The sequence below is a fragment of the Meleagris gallopavo genome, chromosome 13, assembly GCF_000146605.3.
Source record: "Meleagris gallopavo isolate NT-WF06-2002-E0010 breed Aviagen turkey brand Nicholas breeding stock chromosome 13, Turkey_5.1, whole genome shotgun sequence".
In the NCBI taxonomy this organism is placed as follows: Eukaryota; Metazoa; Chordata; class Aves; order Galliformes; family Phasianidae; genus Meleagris; species Meleagris gallopavo.
Genome location: NC_015023.2, coordinates 17,720,338 through 17,734,917, shown reverse-complemented (window position 1 = coordinate 17,734,917; position 14,580 = coordinate 17,720,338). Strand labels below are relative to the sequence as shown.

Below are 14,580 nucleotides of genomic sequence, written 5' to 3'. Positions count from 1 at the left end.
AAGAATGTGTCGGGGGAAGGGGGGGGAAGGGGGGGAGTCCCACCCCACGCCCTCTGCCTGCCTCTCAGGCTTCCTCTTCTGCAGTTATTTAACCGCCGTCCCATCACGTCCGGCACAGCCGGGCCATGGAGCGCCTGGAGGTAACGGAGACTTTCGCCGGCATCGCGCTGCCTGGGCACCTCCACACCGCAGAGTCCCTGCAGTTCGCCACCAAATTCCCCTTCCGTGACACCGATGTGGTCATCGTCACCTACCCCAAGTCGGGTAAGTGGCACCGGGTGGGGAGGGGACAGGGATGGGATGGAGTGGAGGTCTCTGACACTCGGCCAGCGCTGCCAATGGGCCCCAGCACTGCCTGCGTGGCCAGGAGCTGGGCCAGCCCTACACAATCACCATCCCCTCCCAGCACAGCCCCACAGCCGGGGGTCCTGGCCCCCCCACCGTGCAGGACGGGATGGCCACCCCACACCCTCCTCTGCTGCAGCCCTGTCCCGGCCACATCCCCACCCCCAGCCTGGAGCAATAGGTGGTGGCTCAAAGGGGCAGTGCTCCGTACTGCACTGCCTGTCCAGCTGTGCCCCGTGCCACGTAGCACCATGCTATTGCACACAATGCCCTGCTGCACTGATCTGTGCCATGCTGCACTGCAGTGTATGCCGAGTGACACTGCACCAAGTGATAAGTCAAGCCACACAGTGCTGTATCATGCTGTGTCATACCAGGCTGTGCTATGCCATGCTGTCCCAGTCTGTTTTATACCATGCTATGCCATACTATGCTGTGCCATATCATGCTGTGCCATACCTTGTGATGCCATGCCATATCTTGTTATGCCATGCTCTGCCGTGCCGTACTGTGCCATGCTGTGCTGTATCAAGCAATGCCATGCCGTGCCACTCTGTGCCATGTTGTTCCACACCATGCAGTGTCACGCCATGTTGCACCAAGCCGTGCCGTGCCGTGCCGCGGTGCCCCGTGCAGGGTGGGGGTGCCCTGACGGCAACCTCCCCAGGCACCACGTGGATGCAGGAGATCCTGACACTGCTGTACAGCGGTGGGGATGCGCAGCCTGCCAAGACCATCCCCAATTGGGAGCGGGCGCCCTGGCTGGAGCAGATCCACTTCCGCAGCTCGCTGCGGGACACAGCCACGCACCGCCTCATCACCAGCCACCTGCCTGCCCGCGTGCTGGGCCCCTGGCTGCAGGGCAGCAAGGCCAAGGTGAGGGGTCCCCCAGATGAGGGCCTGTGGGTGCACCCAATGGCTGCGGGTATGTCAGCTCATGGGGCAGCTGAGCCTGGGAAAACCTGAGCCCATGTTCCTTCCCCACCAGGTGATCTACGTGGCCAGGAACCCCAAGGATGTGGTGGTCTCCTATTACCACTTCCACCGCCTGGCCAAGTTCCTGCCTGACCCCGTTTCCTTTGACGCCTTCCTCCAGCAGTTCCTGGAGGGCAAAGGTAAGGGCTGGGGAGATGTGGGGGCCACGCTGGGGGCAGCTGTTGGCCCCCGTCACCTGCTTCATCCCTTCAGTGCACTACGGCTCGTGGTTTGAGCACGTCAAGGGCTGGCTGGGCCAGCGGCAGCTTCTCGACATCATCTACATCACCTATGAGGAGCTGCACAAGGTGAGCTCTGCACCCCTGTATCCCCCATTCCCACATCCCCCACCCCCGTCTCCCATCCCTCCATCTCACCTGCCGTGCCCAGGACCTGCGTGGCACAGCGCAGCGGCTCAGCGCGTTCCTGGGCATTACGCTGGAGCCGCAGACGCTGTTGGCACTGGAGCAGCACTGCAGCTTCGCAGCCATGCGGGACAACGCCATGGCCAACTACACCCTGATCCCCCCCGAGATCATGGACCACAGCCAGGGCCGCTTCATGCGCAAAGGTGAGGGGTGCACGGGGCACGGCCATGGGCACACCGGTGCCCCTCGAGCGCGGTGCCAGCGCTGCCATCCTGCAGGCGTGGTGGGCGATTGGCGCTCCCACTTCTCACCGCCGCAAAACGCCCTCTTTGACCGCGTGTACCACGAGGAGATGCACGACACTGAGCTGAGCGCCCACTGGGCCATGGTGTGAGGGACGCGCAGCCCGCACAGCACACACAGCGTGGCCCTGGGATGGGGAACAGCGGCTCCGTGCCCCACGGCGGGGCGGTTCCCGGCTGAGCGCCGCCGCCATCCCCAAGGCTGCCGTCCCCTGGTGGCCGTGACCCCCCAACCCCTCGCTTCCTGCAGCGCGGTGGGGAGCGCGGCCCCGTTTGGGAAAGAATAAATATTTATTGCCATTCCCACGCCGGCGCTGTGTTCCCAGGGCGAGAGCCGTGCTCTGGCGCTGGGAAGTGCCGGCGTTATCAGGGTGGGGGCCCATCATCCCTGGGCACTGTCCGGGTGTGGCTGTGGCAGGATGGCCGGGACATCCTATAGTATGACTGTAGAACCCCATCCCAGCACATTCCTGCATCTCCTGCACTGCCCTTGTGCCCTGCGGCACCGCCTGCCCCATTCCTGGCTGCACTGCCAGCAGTGGCCTTACAAAAAGATCATTAAGAGATAATTAACCCCATCAACTAAACATCGATTAGTGGCAGCGTGCACCCCACACCCACGGGGGGACACAGCCCTGGGGAGGGGTCTCAGCCTCCCCTGCCCGCACCAGGGGCCCGAACACAGCCGCAGCCCCAATGGGTTTCTATGGCAACATCCGTTATCTGGCTTGATTGGGATGAATCAGGCACTATAAATATGATGGATTGGACACCGTGCTCTGCCCATTGCCGGTAGCATCCCCACACCCAACAATGCTGCTCTGGGACAGGGACGCGGTCACAGCATGCGGGCACGGCTGCAAGGACAAGCCCTGTGCCAACACCCTGCCAGGGGACAGCACATCCCCAGTGGGGACAAATGGGGCAGAGCTTGGGGCACACAGCAGTGGCACTGCGCATGGAGCAGGGCATGCAGCACATGGTACATGGCACACAGCATACAGCACATGGCATATCACACATGGCAAAAAGCACATGACGTACAGCACACGGCACATAGTGCATAGTAAATAGCACATGGCACACAGCACGTTGCGCATGGCAAATAGTGCAGGGCAAATAGCACATCAGCACAGCGCATGGCACACAGCAGCAGGCAGCAGGCAGCCCGTGGCATGGCACAAGGCCCAGCACACAGCACATGGCATGGCACGCAGCACGTGGCACAGCACCCAGCGCCTTGGCACGGAGTACATGGCACGCACAAGGCACACAACATGGCACAGCACCAAGAACATCCAGCACGGCACACGGCACGTGGCACACGGCACAGGCATCGTGCAGGAGGGCATCTCTCCCTGCCTCCGTGCCCTGGATTTTCATGCTGCCGAGGCCTCACGGTGGGGCAGCAGCAGCACAACTTGAAAGCAAAAAAGTACAGCAGCTACAAAGCGTTGCTGCCTCTCATTCAGCGGCTGGTGGCTTTCAAATGACAAATCCCTGCTAATGAGAGACGTGGCCAGGTGCTGGGCAGCTGGGAGCTGCTTTCAGCTTTTGTTCCCTTCCATCGCTGCCTTCCTGCTGCAGAATGGGGCTGTGCCCACGGGTAGGGCACCAGAGTGAACCGTGGCTGCATCCCCCCATCCCCCACACCCCACGGAGTGCCCATGGTTGGGGATTCTGTGTGACGCAGCAGCACTCCATGAGTCCCCGTGCCCAGAGAGCAGATGGCAGAGGGAAAGGGCAGCTTGCTTTATTGGCCCAAGGATGAGTTTGTCATGCAGCCTCAAAACAACAAGGAGACAGACAAGCACGGAGCACAGGGACCACGGGGACAGCAGGGGATGGAGTGGGGACATGGGCAGTCGGGGACTCAGCCACCCCCAAATAACGTGGCACAGCATCCCGCAGCAACACTGGGGCTGTTCCCATCCCCTTACAGGCACACTCACTGGGGAGAGCCCAGGCTGGAATCGGGGGTGTGGGGCTGGGGGCAGCGCGGGGGGAAGGCCTTGTAGCTGTAGTACTCCACCACCTGTTTGGGCACCTCGGCCAGCACGCACTTGGCCAGCGCCGTCGGGGACGCCTGCGGGACGGGGTGGGATGGGTGAGCTGGGGGTCGGTGGCACCCAACACAGGGGGCACAGGGTGGGGGATAGGAGAGCTGGAGGACCCACTCACGTTCTTAAAGTCACGGAAGGGCACGAACTGGACGATGTCACGCAGCACGGGTTCACCCCGGGGCGAGCGCAGGATGCCGTCGTCGCCGTCCAGGATCTGCATGTCGGTGAAGTCGGCGTTGCCCACCCCCACGATGATGATGGACATGGGCAGGTAGGAGGCACGGACGATGGCCTCCCTCGTGTCCGCCATGTCCGTCACCACGCCATCCGTCAGGATCAGCAGGATGAAGTATTGCTGGGGACAAAGGGACATCAGGGACACCCCCTGTGCCGTGCAGCCCATGCATGTGGGAAATGTGCACACATGGCCGTACCGATGCCTCCTTGGTGCGCTCCTCGTCAGCCGCCACGCGGGCCACCTTAGTGATGATGGGGGCCACGTTGGTGGGGCCATACAGCTGGATTTTGGGCAGGCAGCTCTGGTAGGACTCCACCACGCCCTGGATGCCTGTGGGGGTGCGGGGTGAGGGGGTGCCAGCACGGCTGGGGGGCGTGGGGATGGCATTGGGCACCAGCGCAATGGGGCCGCACTCACCCTCACACTCGTCATTGTCAGGATTAAAGTTGATGGCGAAGTCATGGGAGACCTGAGTGGGCACAGGGGCAAAGGCAGCTGGGGGCTGCAGGGTGGGCACATCCCAGGGGTCCCAGTGCATCCCAAGGGCCCCAAGCCCATACCTCGTACTTGGGGGGGATCCGCGCACCAAAGCCCAGAGCGGAGAACTTCTTATCGCTGCAAGGGAAGGGGTGAGTAGAGCCCCAGCTTGGCGGATGCCAGCACTGAGGGGTGCCACCTGGCTGTCCTGGCCCCACGGTGGCCATCACTGCAGTGTCCCAGCCCTGGGTTGCCCCACCTGTCATAGTCCTGGCAGATCTCGCCCACGGCCACAAGCGCCTTGAGGTACTCGTTGGGCTGGTAGGGGTTGATGTAGTGCAGGGAGCAGCTGTTGCGGGGATCCCCGTTGGAGGCCGTGAAGTCGATGGCCACCTGGTGCGGGGGGTGTCGGTGAGGACCCCCGGGGCAGCCCTGAGCAGCCGTCCCAGCACCGCGATGTGGCCCCAGCCCCGACGGAGCAGTGCTCACCGTGAAGTGGATCTGGCAGCCGCCCATGATGTAATCCAGGAAGGAGTAGACCCTGTGGATCTGTCAGTCCGACCCATGTCAGCCACTGATGTCCCAGCAGCAGCTTGGCACAGCACAGCTCAGCACGACATGTGAGCACTCACCTTCAGGTCCAGCAGCACCACGACCCCCGAGTTCTTGTAGTTGCGCTTCTTGATTTTGTACTTGGGGTTCATGCACTCCCACTGCACCTGCAGCATGCGGCACCCGCGCTGCCCGGGTTCGGCCCCACAGCCCCCAGCCCCGCTGTGCTGCGGCCCCACAGCCCCCAGCCCCGTACCCCTGCACAGGCGGATGGCTGCAGTCCCATCTATCCCTTCTCCAAAGAGAAACCAGTGGAGAATCTGGGAGGAGCCTCCTGGAACAGGGCCTGACAGTAAGCCCAAAGGCTGTGCCCCAGCCCTGCTGGCCACGTCCCCATGTCCCCACCTTGTTCTCCCCCATTGCCTTCTGCATCTCCTCGAAGGTGGTGAAGAACTCGCCAATGAAGTCATGCTTTCCCCGTGAGTCGTAGTCCCACACGACGCACTGTAGGGACGCAGGTCAGCACTGCCCAGCTGTGTGCCCCCATCACCCCTACACCGACCCAGGGTGGGGGTCCCATCACCCTTCCTCACCCTCAGCTTCCTCTTCTCCTCACAGCTGCAGAGGGAGTTCAGAGAGACCTTGAAGGGCTCCCAGATGGGGCTCAGGTTGTTCTTCACCACCTGGAGGCAGGAGGGCTCATCAAGGCCGGGCACCTATAGGGTGGCCATGGGATGGAGCCAGCCAGCCTCACCTCAGTGCGGTACACCAGCTGCTCACTGCTGTCATCATCGATGCGGTAGATCTCCAGGAAGGGGTCAGACTTGCTGAAAAGGTCCTGAAAAAGAGAGGATGGGGCCAGGCGGAGCAGAGGACTGTATCCATCCCATCCATTTATCCAACGCATCCCATCCGTTCCATCTCAACCCATCCAACCAGTCCTGTCTCATCCATCCCATCCCATCTCATCTCATCCAGCCCATCCCATCCTATCCGCTCTGCTCACAGGCTGCTCACCTTGTCATCCAGCTTCTTGGCCCTAAAGGCCAGCTCCACGTAGCCGTTGTTCCCCGAGATCTCCTCAGAGATGACCTGCCAGGACACCCAGCCACGGGGAACTCGGTGTTATTCCCCCGCCATCCTTCCCTCCCCATCCCACGTCCCATTTTGGTATCACCACACACCCAGCCCAGCATCACTCACCGTGATGGTGGATTTCCCCGCAAACTTCCCATATTTGAGGAACAGCGGCTTCGTCACCCGTTTCTGTGCCACAATCTGCCAAACAGGACGGGCTCAGTGCGGACACAGCCTGTAGGTGATGGGGACTGGCACGACGGAGGCTCACCTGCCCCACGGTGCACTCCATGCCCCCCAGGAAATCATCATCGTGTGTGCCCACGCCGGCCTGCCCGTGGCTGTCATACACCTCAAAGCGCAGCTTCTGCACCTCCTCAAAGTAGTAATCCACCGTGAAGATCTTGGCAAAGACGGGGTTCAGGTTGCTCTTGATGACCTCGCTGCGGTCCACCTGCAGGGCACAGGGTCACAGCAGCCTGGCCCCAGTGTTTGGGACCCAGCGGGGTGGGAAAGAGACTGCACGGCCGTCAGCTCCTGAAACAGATCTGCAGAACCTCCAGAAAGCACTTCTAATAAGCTGGGATTTGCTCAGTAGAGGCAATTATGGTCCACTCTCCTATCAGAGAAATTCAGCCTTCAATTGGCTCAAGTGCATGATGTTGGGGCTGTGAGGCACAGGGCTGGCTGCAGCCATGCAGGGGGAGCTGCCTGGAGCTGGGGGTATGGGCACGGGGATGCAGGAACGTGGGGACACAGGGATGTGGACAAGGTGACACAAGGATGTAGGGTCAAAGGAGCACAGGGATGCAGGAACAAGGGATGCAGGGACACCAGGCAGCTGCTTAACAGACCATTAATTCATGCACAAGCGTTTCTCTGCTCACACTGATCCTATAGCTAAAGCACACCACCGCAGCACCATACTCATATGGTACGATATGGGAGTAAGGGGTGTCCCTGAGTGCCAGCACTGGTCCTGGGGCACTGCACCCTCCAGGGCAAACCCCATATCAGTGGGGCTGCAGCCATGGGGATGCTTGTGCTCTGGAACACACTTTGTCCTGGGCTGGTTGGACCCAGAGAGCTGCCAGCGGGAGAGGGGCTGGGCACAGAACAGAGCTGTACCAGAGGGGCCACACTTTGCACGAGGAGATGCATCCCATTGAGGGTCCCCCACTATTTCCTTTGGCTTCAGCTCACAGAGTCAATCAGGCGCAGAGGGATTGAATGCTAAATCTGCTGGCTGAGCAGAACTGATTAGTGAGCGTGAAGCCACTGGAGCCAGCCAGGAGCTGTGCTGGGAGGCAGCCACAGGAAGGAACCGAGCACCCCATGACCCACTGGGACCCACACACCGTGGGCACCCTATTCTTGGGTGCTGCCAGAGCCGCTGAGCTCCAGGAGGTTTGCTCCAAGCCAAAGCCCTGCGTTGCCCCCAAGCAGCGCCTGAGCACCCCGCAGTGCCCTGCCACAGGGCCATGCCCTGCACCTTGCTCCCCACGTCCTTCACCCCACCCAGAGCCCCGCACCTTGCACCCAACTCCATGCCCCGCACCTCGCGCCTGGCTCCCATCCCACAGACACCGCACCCACCTCGGCTCCATCCCTGCCCCAATCCCCATCCCACCGCCCCGCCCTGCCTACCTCCACCCATTGGCCCTGGGACTGCATGAGCAGCAGGACGCAGGGGTCCGACTTGTTGAGGGTGTCGCGGTCCAGGAGGTGCCTGCAGCTCACCCTCAGTTCCACCTTGGAGAGGACGGCCAGCGATGCCTGCGAGGACGGCTCAGGCGCTTCGCTCATGGTGGCTGCAGCACGGGGGGCGGCCGGACGCGATGGGGGGCAGGCGGCTCCGTGGGACAGAGGCATGTGGCACCGGGTGGCCCTACAGCCTCGCTGTCAGTGTGCGGGGCAGCTGCTTGTCATGCCTGGGGCACGAGGCCCCACAGTGCTGGGTGTCGGGATGGAGCCTGTGTGCCTGTGGGTGCTGCTGGGGGCTTGGCAGGCTCCCGGGGCAGGGTGGGTGTTGGGGAGCACGCGGACTCTCTTTGAGGTGAAGTGGCTGGTTCTGGTGGTCCTGCGGAACCCTGCAAGGTGCCAGGACACCATGGGGTGAAGCAGAGTTGGCCGCGTTTAACTGTCACCACGCAGAACTGGTGGCATGCTGGGGTGATGGGGGAATTCTGCACGCTGGGGAAAGAGCCAGCCTCCACCTGGATGCTGGCAGGGCTCAGCCTGGTGATGCTGCAGCCTCGGCTCTGTCACCCCATCCCCACCCCGTCCTGATCTTATTCTCACTGCATCTCCTCCATCCCCATCCCTGTCCCCATCCCCATTGCCCCAGTTGCAGCACCCAGGCTCTACCCACTGCTCCCATGCCAGGAGCCGCTGCCACCCAGCTGAAGTTTCCCCATGAAGTCACGTAGGGCCATGCCCTGCCCGGCACACAGCTCACATGCCTGGCTCTGCTGGGCACCATCTCCTCCCCTGCACCCAACACAGCCGCGCATCCCCCGGTAAAGGGATCCCGGTGCCCCCACCCCGCCCTGCCCCTACCTGAGTGCCGGGGCTCGGTGCGCTGCCGGACGAGGGCTGGGGCCGGTGTGTGCCAGCCAGAGCCGCGTGCCAGCCGGAGCTGCGCTGCTGCCACCTCCACACAACTGACTCAAGCTGCAATTCGGGAGCGGAGCCCTAAGAGGGAGACTACAATCTCCGTTAACCACCTCGCTGCCGGCACCGGAGCACAGACCGCCCGCAGGCACCGAGGCTGCCGGGGTCCCCGGTACAGCCGGCAGCACCGCTGCATGTGCCGCGGCTTCAGCATCAACCCCAGCCTCCGCCCCTGCCCAGCACTGCTCTCACCCCACGCACCCCACAGTCCATCGCTACTCCCCCGGGTGCCCCATCCCGCGTGTCCCCATCCCCCTGCGTTCCCCCCTAAGAGCCGCCCCTACTGCAGGGACAGGCAGAGGTGTCCCAGTGATGCCTGGACACCAGGTGCCACGGCCCCACGTCCCCCTGGTCCTGGGCCCCCCCCGCACCCCACACATCCCCCCGGCACTGCAGCTCCATCAGTGCAGCTTTATGAAGGGTGATATAATTAGCCCATATTCAGAGGGGATTAAAATGCAGAGAGGGCTAAGGAGCGGGAGGGCACCGCGGGGCCCCGGGCTGCAGGAGCTAATCCCGCACAGCCTGGCAGAAGTAGGCCACCCTCCTTCCTTCCAGCAGCTCAGCACCCTGGGATCACCTGCACCCGAGCGCATCGCCGCTGCCAGTCCCCGCTTTGCCATCGCACGGCTAACGAATCGATGGCTCAATCACGCGGCCGGCAGCCGTGCTGCAGCACGGCCCAGAACTGCTCAGCCAGCCCGGGGCTGCCCGGAGCCGCAAGGAGCCACGGCACCGTGACTGCGCCGCTCAGCCCGGAGGGACACGGCCGGCACGGCCCCCAGCAGTGGGCAGAGCCGCGGGGTGGCCCTCCTCCAGCGAGAACCGGGCTCGTTATCACAGCCACTGGGGTCTTGCTCTTAAGAAACTCCTTGAAGGCCCAGGGGATCAGCACCCGGATCAGAACCGCAGCAGGGAGCACCCAGGCACACCCGTCTCACCACGCACTGCCGGGACCCCGCTCCACCCAGCGGCAAGCAGCAGCAAGCACAGCCCCGAGCTGCCGCCGCGTCCCACCCACACCCCGGTGACCCCACAGCCAACGGCACTCCAGCGCCCTGGAATCACCTCGGGGCAGCGGGGTGGGAGGAAGGCAGGCCCGCCTGCGCTGGGACGTCCCGAGCGTTCTGCTTCGTGGCCCCCTGCTGCCCGGCGCTGAGCGCACCACGCCTACAGCAGCACCAAGCTGTGATTTCACACTCACCCCTCAAGGCAGGGCCGACAGAGCCGTCCAGCCGCACAGCACCGGGCCGCGGCTCAGGGATCACACACTGCTCAAAGTCAGATGAAGTCCACGCTGCGTCCCTGAAGACAAAGCAAACCACCCTACCTGAACAGAGCTGCACACGGAGGTGTTTGCTTCCCTTGCTGCTGAGGAAGGCTGGAGTCTGAGCACAGAGAACAGGATTTCCCACGCCTGCACGACTCCCCAGGCTGTGCCCTTCCATGCGCAGCAGCCCGCAGCTGGAACCCACACGGCAGGCAGGCCGAGCTCCAGGGCAGCAACTCCCTGCACACCGCCCCTCACAAGACACCACACACTGCTCTATTTCCATATTTTTTTATTGACAGTTCTGGTGAGAACAGTTCATTTCTTCTTCTCCACGTCCTGCTCTGCTGCTTCTTTGGCACGTTTTGCACGAATCCCAAAGAGACGAGCGTTTGCCCGGGCCATGCGCAGGCTGGCAAAGGCCTTGAAGTTCTTCTCCTCCTCTGAGATAACGCGGGCCTTCTCCCGTTTGAAAACCTAGTGGGAGAGAGAGCCCGGCAGTCAGACTACACATCAGAGGCTGCCAAAGAGACAGCGTTTAAGGCTTAACGCAATTAATCTCGTTATGTTTCTACCACTGGCTCCAAGATGCTGCTAAGAATACGAGATGTGTGCAATCCCCAGGCCCTGCCCTTATCATCACTCCACCAGGCACCTCATTTCCACCAGTTTCTCATTTGCCAATGCGCGTCAGCAGACGAGCAGAAAATACCAGGAAAAAAAACCATCACACAAACAAACACAAAATGAAATGTGAGTCAGGTTTGTGGCGCACAGCAACGGCATCTTCCAGCTCAGCAGCGGCCTGGTGACCTGCTGGGGCCGTCACACAAGGCTGCACCACAAACACAAAGGGACAGAGGCGCCCCTGCCTGCAGCACAGCAGACAGGAGATGTCTGAGCTCGTCACCCACGTCCTCTAAGCGCTCCTGTGTGGGGAGCTGCTCTGTGACATCCCACAAAGAACAAGATTCAGGATCACACTTACGTTCCTGATCGGCATAACTGGTCCGGACAGCTGAGTTGCCATCTTGAGTTCCTCAGGCTGCAAAACAAGAGAGGAAAAAACCATTTCAGGAACAGAAACGTAACATCTCTCATTGCAGTACCACGATGAAACAAGTGCCTGGTACGCAGGCTTCCAGCTTTAAGAACACTCAACCATTCTGACCAGAGATTTAACAGCAACGGTAACCAATTCAGCACTTCTCTCATGCAGCTGTACTCGGCACGGAGGTGCTGCACCAACAAAGCACACCTTCCTGGCCATCAATCTGCCCACCCCAGCCAGGGGAGCCGTGGCCTTTCAGGAGTTCTGCCAACTGGAAAAGTGTTGTTGTCCCCTGGGCCGTTTTTAGCCTGCCTGCTCAGCGCTCTCTTCAGCAATTCCTTCCCCAGCCAATTCCAGCTTCTGGCGTGAGTGGCAGTGGCAAAAACGAATAAATCAGCTATCTGAAGCTTCAAGTAAATAAATTTCAAACACGGTTCCAGAAACAAGTATCTTTATCTACTGATATCAGAAACAGATTGCAGGAGACAACCTGAAAGCTGTGCTGAATTACTAAGTTACAGGTTTGTGTTGCTAGCCAATTTAAAACTAGAATAGAATGTGTTTGGCAAAGATTTTGTGCGCTACCCACAGCAATTTGGAAAAAATCCACTTTCTGCATAGGCACCCAAGGCTCAGAAGGAGTTTTGACTTCACAATCCTCACGTCCACACTTCCACCGGTCCCACAAGTCACATCACAGAGCAGCACCCCCCGAGTTACCAAGCTGACACACGCAGCACAACATCCACATCCAACCTGGCTGTGTAAGACCCTCCCCTTTTCTGCCCTGGGAAGCAGCCCAAATGAGCTCCAGCCCTGCAGGCAGCACTATGGAAAAGCAGCTCAGGGCAGACAAGACGCTGCAGAAGACTGAAGGTAGCTGGAACACACCACCTCGTTCCATCACCTGCACCTCCCCGTGGGAAGCATGCGTCTTTAACAAGAACAGCCAAGAACATGGGAAAAGCCAACTCTACTCTGGATCTGGGTGAGATTTTAATGAAAACCATTTTTGTACATCAACAGCAACAACCTTCTGGAGATTTCCTCTAACCCCTCCTTTCACCGAACCACTCAGCTGAGAAGCTCCTTGCCTTCCCCAGCCCTTCCATACAGTTATTACCGCAGCAGAGCGGACACCTCAGCCAGCCTTTTTGTTCTGACACTTCACCTTCATAAACTATAATTGAGCAGGCCAAAACAGAGCAGCTCCACCTCTGAGCTGCACCTCCAGCAGCACAACAGCCCCCAGCACAGAAGCACTGCCGCACTCCTGGCAGCCCCAGCCAGCTGACAGCACAGACACCACCAGCGAGCCCAGCTGCACCCATCCCAGCCCTGTGGGCAGTCACCAACTGCATCTGTGCACGGAACCGACATGCCCTCCTGCTACGGGTCTGTGTTACTGCAAGTATTCAAGAACACAGCCCGGCCACCAGGAGGACAGGCTGAGGGCCAAACCTCTGCAGAAGTGAGCAGAAATAGGCTCTGTCACGTTTCTAAGCGCCAGGTACTTACAGAGCTGTCTCCTTTCTTAGGTGCAGAAGGCTTCCTTGGGAAGAGGATAAGCTTGGAGCGATACTCCTTCAGCCGCTGCACGTTGGCCTGCAGGGACTCTGTAGATTTGTTTCTTCGCCTGGGATCCACGGAGATCCCAATGGTCCGAGCGAACCTTTTGTTAATGCCAGCCAGCTAAAGAGAGAGCACAGAGGCAGCAGTTAGCACTGTGCTGCTGGGGGTCAGGACGGAGCAGATCAAGAGGCAAAGCACCCTTTAACAGCATCATTTCCTGAGCAGTGATGAGTGAGGTGTTTAGGCTCTGATGCACACCATATAAAATTATGAAGTCAGCACAAAGATAACTGTGGTTCACAGAATATTGAGAGCTCCATTAAAGAAATAATTTGGTAATGCTCCTTAGCAAGTGACAGCTTCGTGTCCTGTTTAAATGCATGCAGCCCTGTGCTGTTTTATGCTGGAATCAACATTACCCAAAATCAAAGAAAAGCAAAGTAATGAGGAATTTGGCATTAAAAGTACAATTTTACTGCTTTAATGCACTAATCTCACTGCTGCATTTTTATTAGATTCTGAACAGGACACAAGGGGAGGCTGTGGATCCTGGCTGCCAGCAGTGCCCAATGTTTACTGCTGCAATCCAAGACCAGCAGCTCCCTGGAGCATCAGGGCAAGGCAGGGAGCACAGCACATTCTAAAGCAGGGCGAGGGTGCTGGAGACCTTAAGGTGATCACAAGCTGCTCATTACACACCTTTTATTTAAAGTGAAGTTCAGGAGCCTCAATTCAAGCTCTGCCTGAATCTGATTTTAAACAAACTGAAGTACCTGGCAGCCCAACCACAGACAAAGCAACATTTATTCTTCAAATCAACCTTTCACTGACATACACCATTCCTTCCCCACCCCACAGCTGCTGAATGCACGCAGATGCTGACACTGCAGAGCAGAGTTAACCCAAAGAACAGAGCAGGACAACCCAACTCAAGATTTGCAGAGTTTTATCAGCGAGGATGGGCTCTCCATACTTACTTTAAGCTCTTCTAGGCTGAAGCCTCTGCCAGCACGAACTTTTTTGTGGTATCTGATAGTTGGGCACCTCACAATGGGCCGGATGGGCCCAGCCACGGGGCGAGGCGCGATGCGACGAGCCTTTGCCTGACGGGCCTTCCTCCTGCAGCGTGGGGAACAGCGGTCAGAAAGAGGTACGGCTGCCAGAGACAGCACTCAGCTCGCTGTGCTCCCTTGCAGGGCAGCGTCTGCCACGCGGGGTTCGCTCGAAAACAAGGGGGACACCGAGTGAGCAGCTCGGACAGACGAGCGTTGGCAACACAGAGCCGCCGCAGCCATCAGATAGACAAGGGTTCAAGGGAATCATCAATGCAGTACAGCGATTCCGGAGACTTCTCATCACCTGACTGCGGCCGGACCAACCCCTGAGAAGGGCCCCGTCCCAGCTGTGCGCCCCGCGGCGACACGGGCGCCCTTCCGAGCAGCGCTGCAGGCCGCGCACGGCCCGGCGGCACTCACCTGCGGATCTTGCGGGCAGGCTGGTTGAACCACGTGGCCACTCGCCGCTGCCAGTCCTTATGGAAGTGCGGCTTCAGGATCATGCCATTGCGGCTGGGCGCCATGGCTGCTCGGGCCTGCGGACACGGGCAGGGCTAGAGGC

At 60.1% G+C, this 14,580-nt stretch overlaps 4 protein-coding genes and 1 non-coding gene across 5 annotated transcripts in view; 2 read left to right on the top strand and 3 right to left on the bottom strand.

Annotated features, from left to right (window-relative positions):
- The first annotated feature begins 81 nt into the window (after positions 1-81).
- Positions 82-2,294, top strand: LOC100545337 (sulfotransferase 2B1-like). The gene is made up of 6 exons (XM_010718178.3): positions 82-264; positions 1,013-1,221; positions 1,334-1,460; positions 1,534-1,628; positions 1,711-1,891; positions 1,967-2,294. The coding sequence occupies exons 1-6, from the start codon at positions 126-128 to the stop codon at positions 2,080-2,082; spliced, it is 867 nt and encodes a 288-aa protein (XP_010716480.1). The 5' UTR covers positions 82-125; the 3' UTR covers positions 2,083-2,294.
- Positions 2,295-3,326: 1,032 nt separating this feature from the next.
- CPNE7 (copine 7) lies at positions 3,327-9,214 on the bottom strand. Its single transcript, XM_010718179.3, has 16 exons — positions 8,957-9,214; positions 8,045-8,487; positions 6,669-6,851; positions 6,524-6,598; positions 6,338-6,412; positions 6,075-6,158; positions 5,914-6,003; positions 5,726-5,824; positions 5,401-5,487; positions 5,258-5,317; positions 5,028-5,161; positions 4,852-4,906; positions 4,709-4,760; positions 4,488-4,621; positions 4,172-4,408; positions 3,327-4,076 (listed from the first exon to the last, which is right to left on the bottom strand). The coding sequence occupies exons 2-16, from the start codon at positions 8,267-8,269 to the stop codon at positions 3,939-3,941; spliced, it is 1,728 nt and encodes a 575-aa protein (XP_010716481.1). The 5' UTR covers positions 8,270-8,487; positions 8,957-9,214; the 3' UTR covers positions 3,327-3,938.
- A 1,401-nt stretch (positions 9,215-10,615) lies between these two features.
- On the bottom strand, positions 10,616-14,574 carry RPL13 (ribosomal protein L13). The gene is made up of 5 exons (XM_010718177.1): positions 14,439-14,574; positions 13,941-14,082; positions 12,910-13,083; positions 11,329-11,385; positions 10,616-10,817 (listed from the first exon to the last, which is right to left on the bottom strand). The coding sequence occupies exons 1-5, from the start codon at positions 14,540-14,542 to the stop codon at positions 10,659-10,661; spliced, it is 636 nt and encodes a 211-aa protein (XP_010716479.1). The 5' UTR covers positions 14,543-14,574; the 3' UTR covers positions 10,616-10,658.
- Positions 14,240-14,321, bottom strand: LOC116217148. Its single transcript, XR_004161237.1, has one exon. It is a non-coding gene; the product is annotated as a small nucleolar RNA MBII-202 (small nucleolar RNA).
- The window catches only part of SPATA2L (spermatogenesis associated 2 like), a 1,346-nt gene continuing 1,306 nt past the window's right edge, over positions 14,541-14,580 (top strand). Inside the window, exon 1 of the mRNA XM_010718246.2 lies at positions 14,541-14,552. Within this exon, the coding sequence (XP_010716548.1) occupies positions 14,541-14,552 (12 nt within the window). The remainder of the gene's footprint in view (positions 14,553-14,580) is intronic.

Coding starts and splice junctions, on each gene's coding strand:
- CPNE7 (XM_010718179.3), bottom strand. CDS start 8,269: ATGCCTCTGTCCCACGGAGCCGCCTGCCCCCCATCGCGTCCGGCCGCC. Junction 6,413..6,523: donor CGGGGAAATCCACCATCACG/GTGAGTGATGCT, acceptor GTGTCCTGGCAG/GTCATCTCTGAGGAGATCTC. Junction 5,162..5,257: donor GCTGCCAGATCCACTTCACG/GTGAGCACTGCT, acceptor CCCCCGCACCAG/GTGGCCATCGACTTCACGGC.
- RPL13 (XM_010718177.1), bottom strand. CDS start 14,542: ATGGCGCCCAGCCGCAATGGCATGATCCTGAAGCCGCACTTCCATAAG. Junction 11,386..12,909: donor CTAAGAAAGGAGACAGCTCT/GTAAGTACCTGG, acceptor CTTGTTTTGCAG/CCTGAGGAACTCAAGATGGC. Junction 10,818..11,328: donor CAGTTATGCCGATCAGGAAC/GTAAGTGTGATC, acceptor CTCTCCCACTAG/GTTTTCAAACGGGAGAAGGC.
- LOC100545337 (XM_010718178.3), top strand. CDS start 126: ATGGAGCGCCTGGAGGTAACGGAGACTTTCGCCGGCATCGCGCTGCCT. Junction 265..1,012: donor CGTCACCTACCCCAAGTCGG/GTAAGTGGCACC, acceptor CAACCTCCCCAG/GCACCACGTGGATGCAGGAG. Junction 1,222..1,333: donor TGCAGGGCAGCAAGGCCAAG/GTGAGGGGTCCC, acceptor CTTCCCCACCAG/GTGATCTACGTGGCCAGGAA.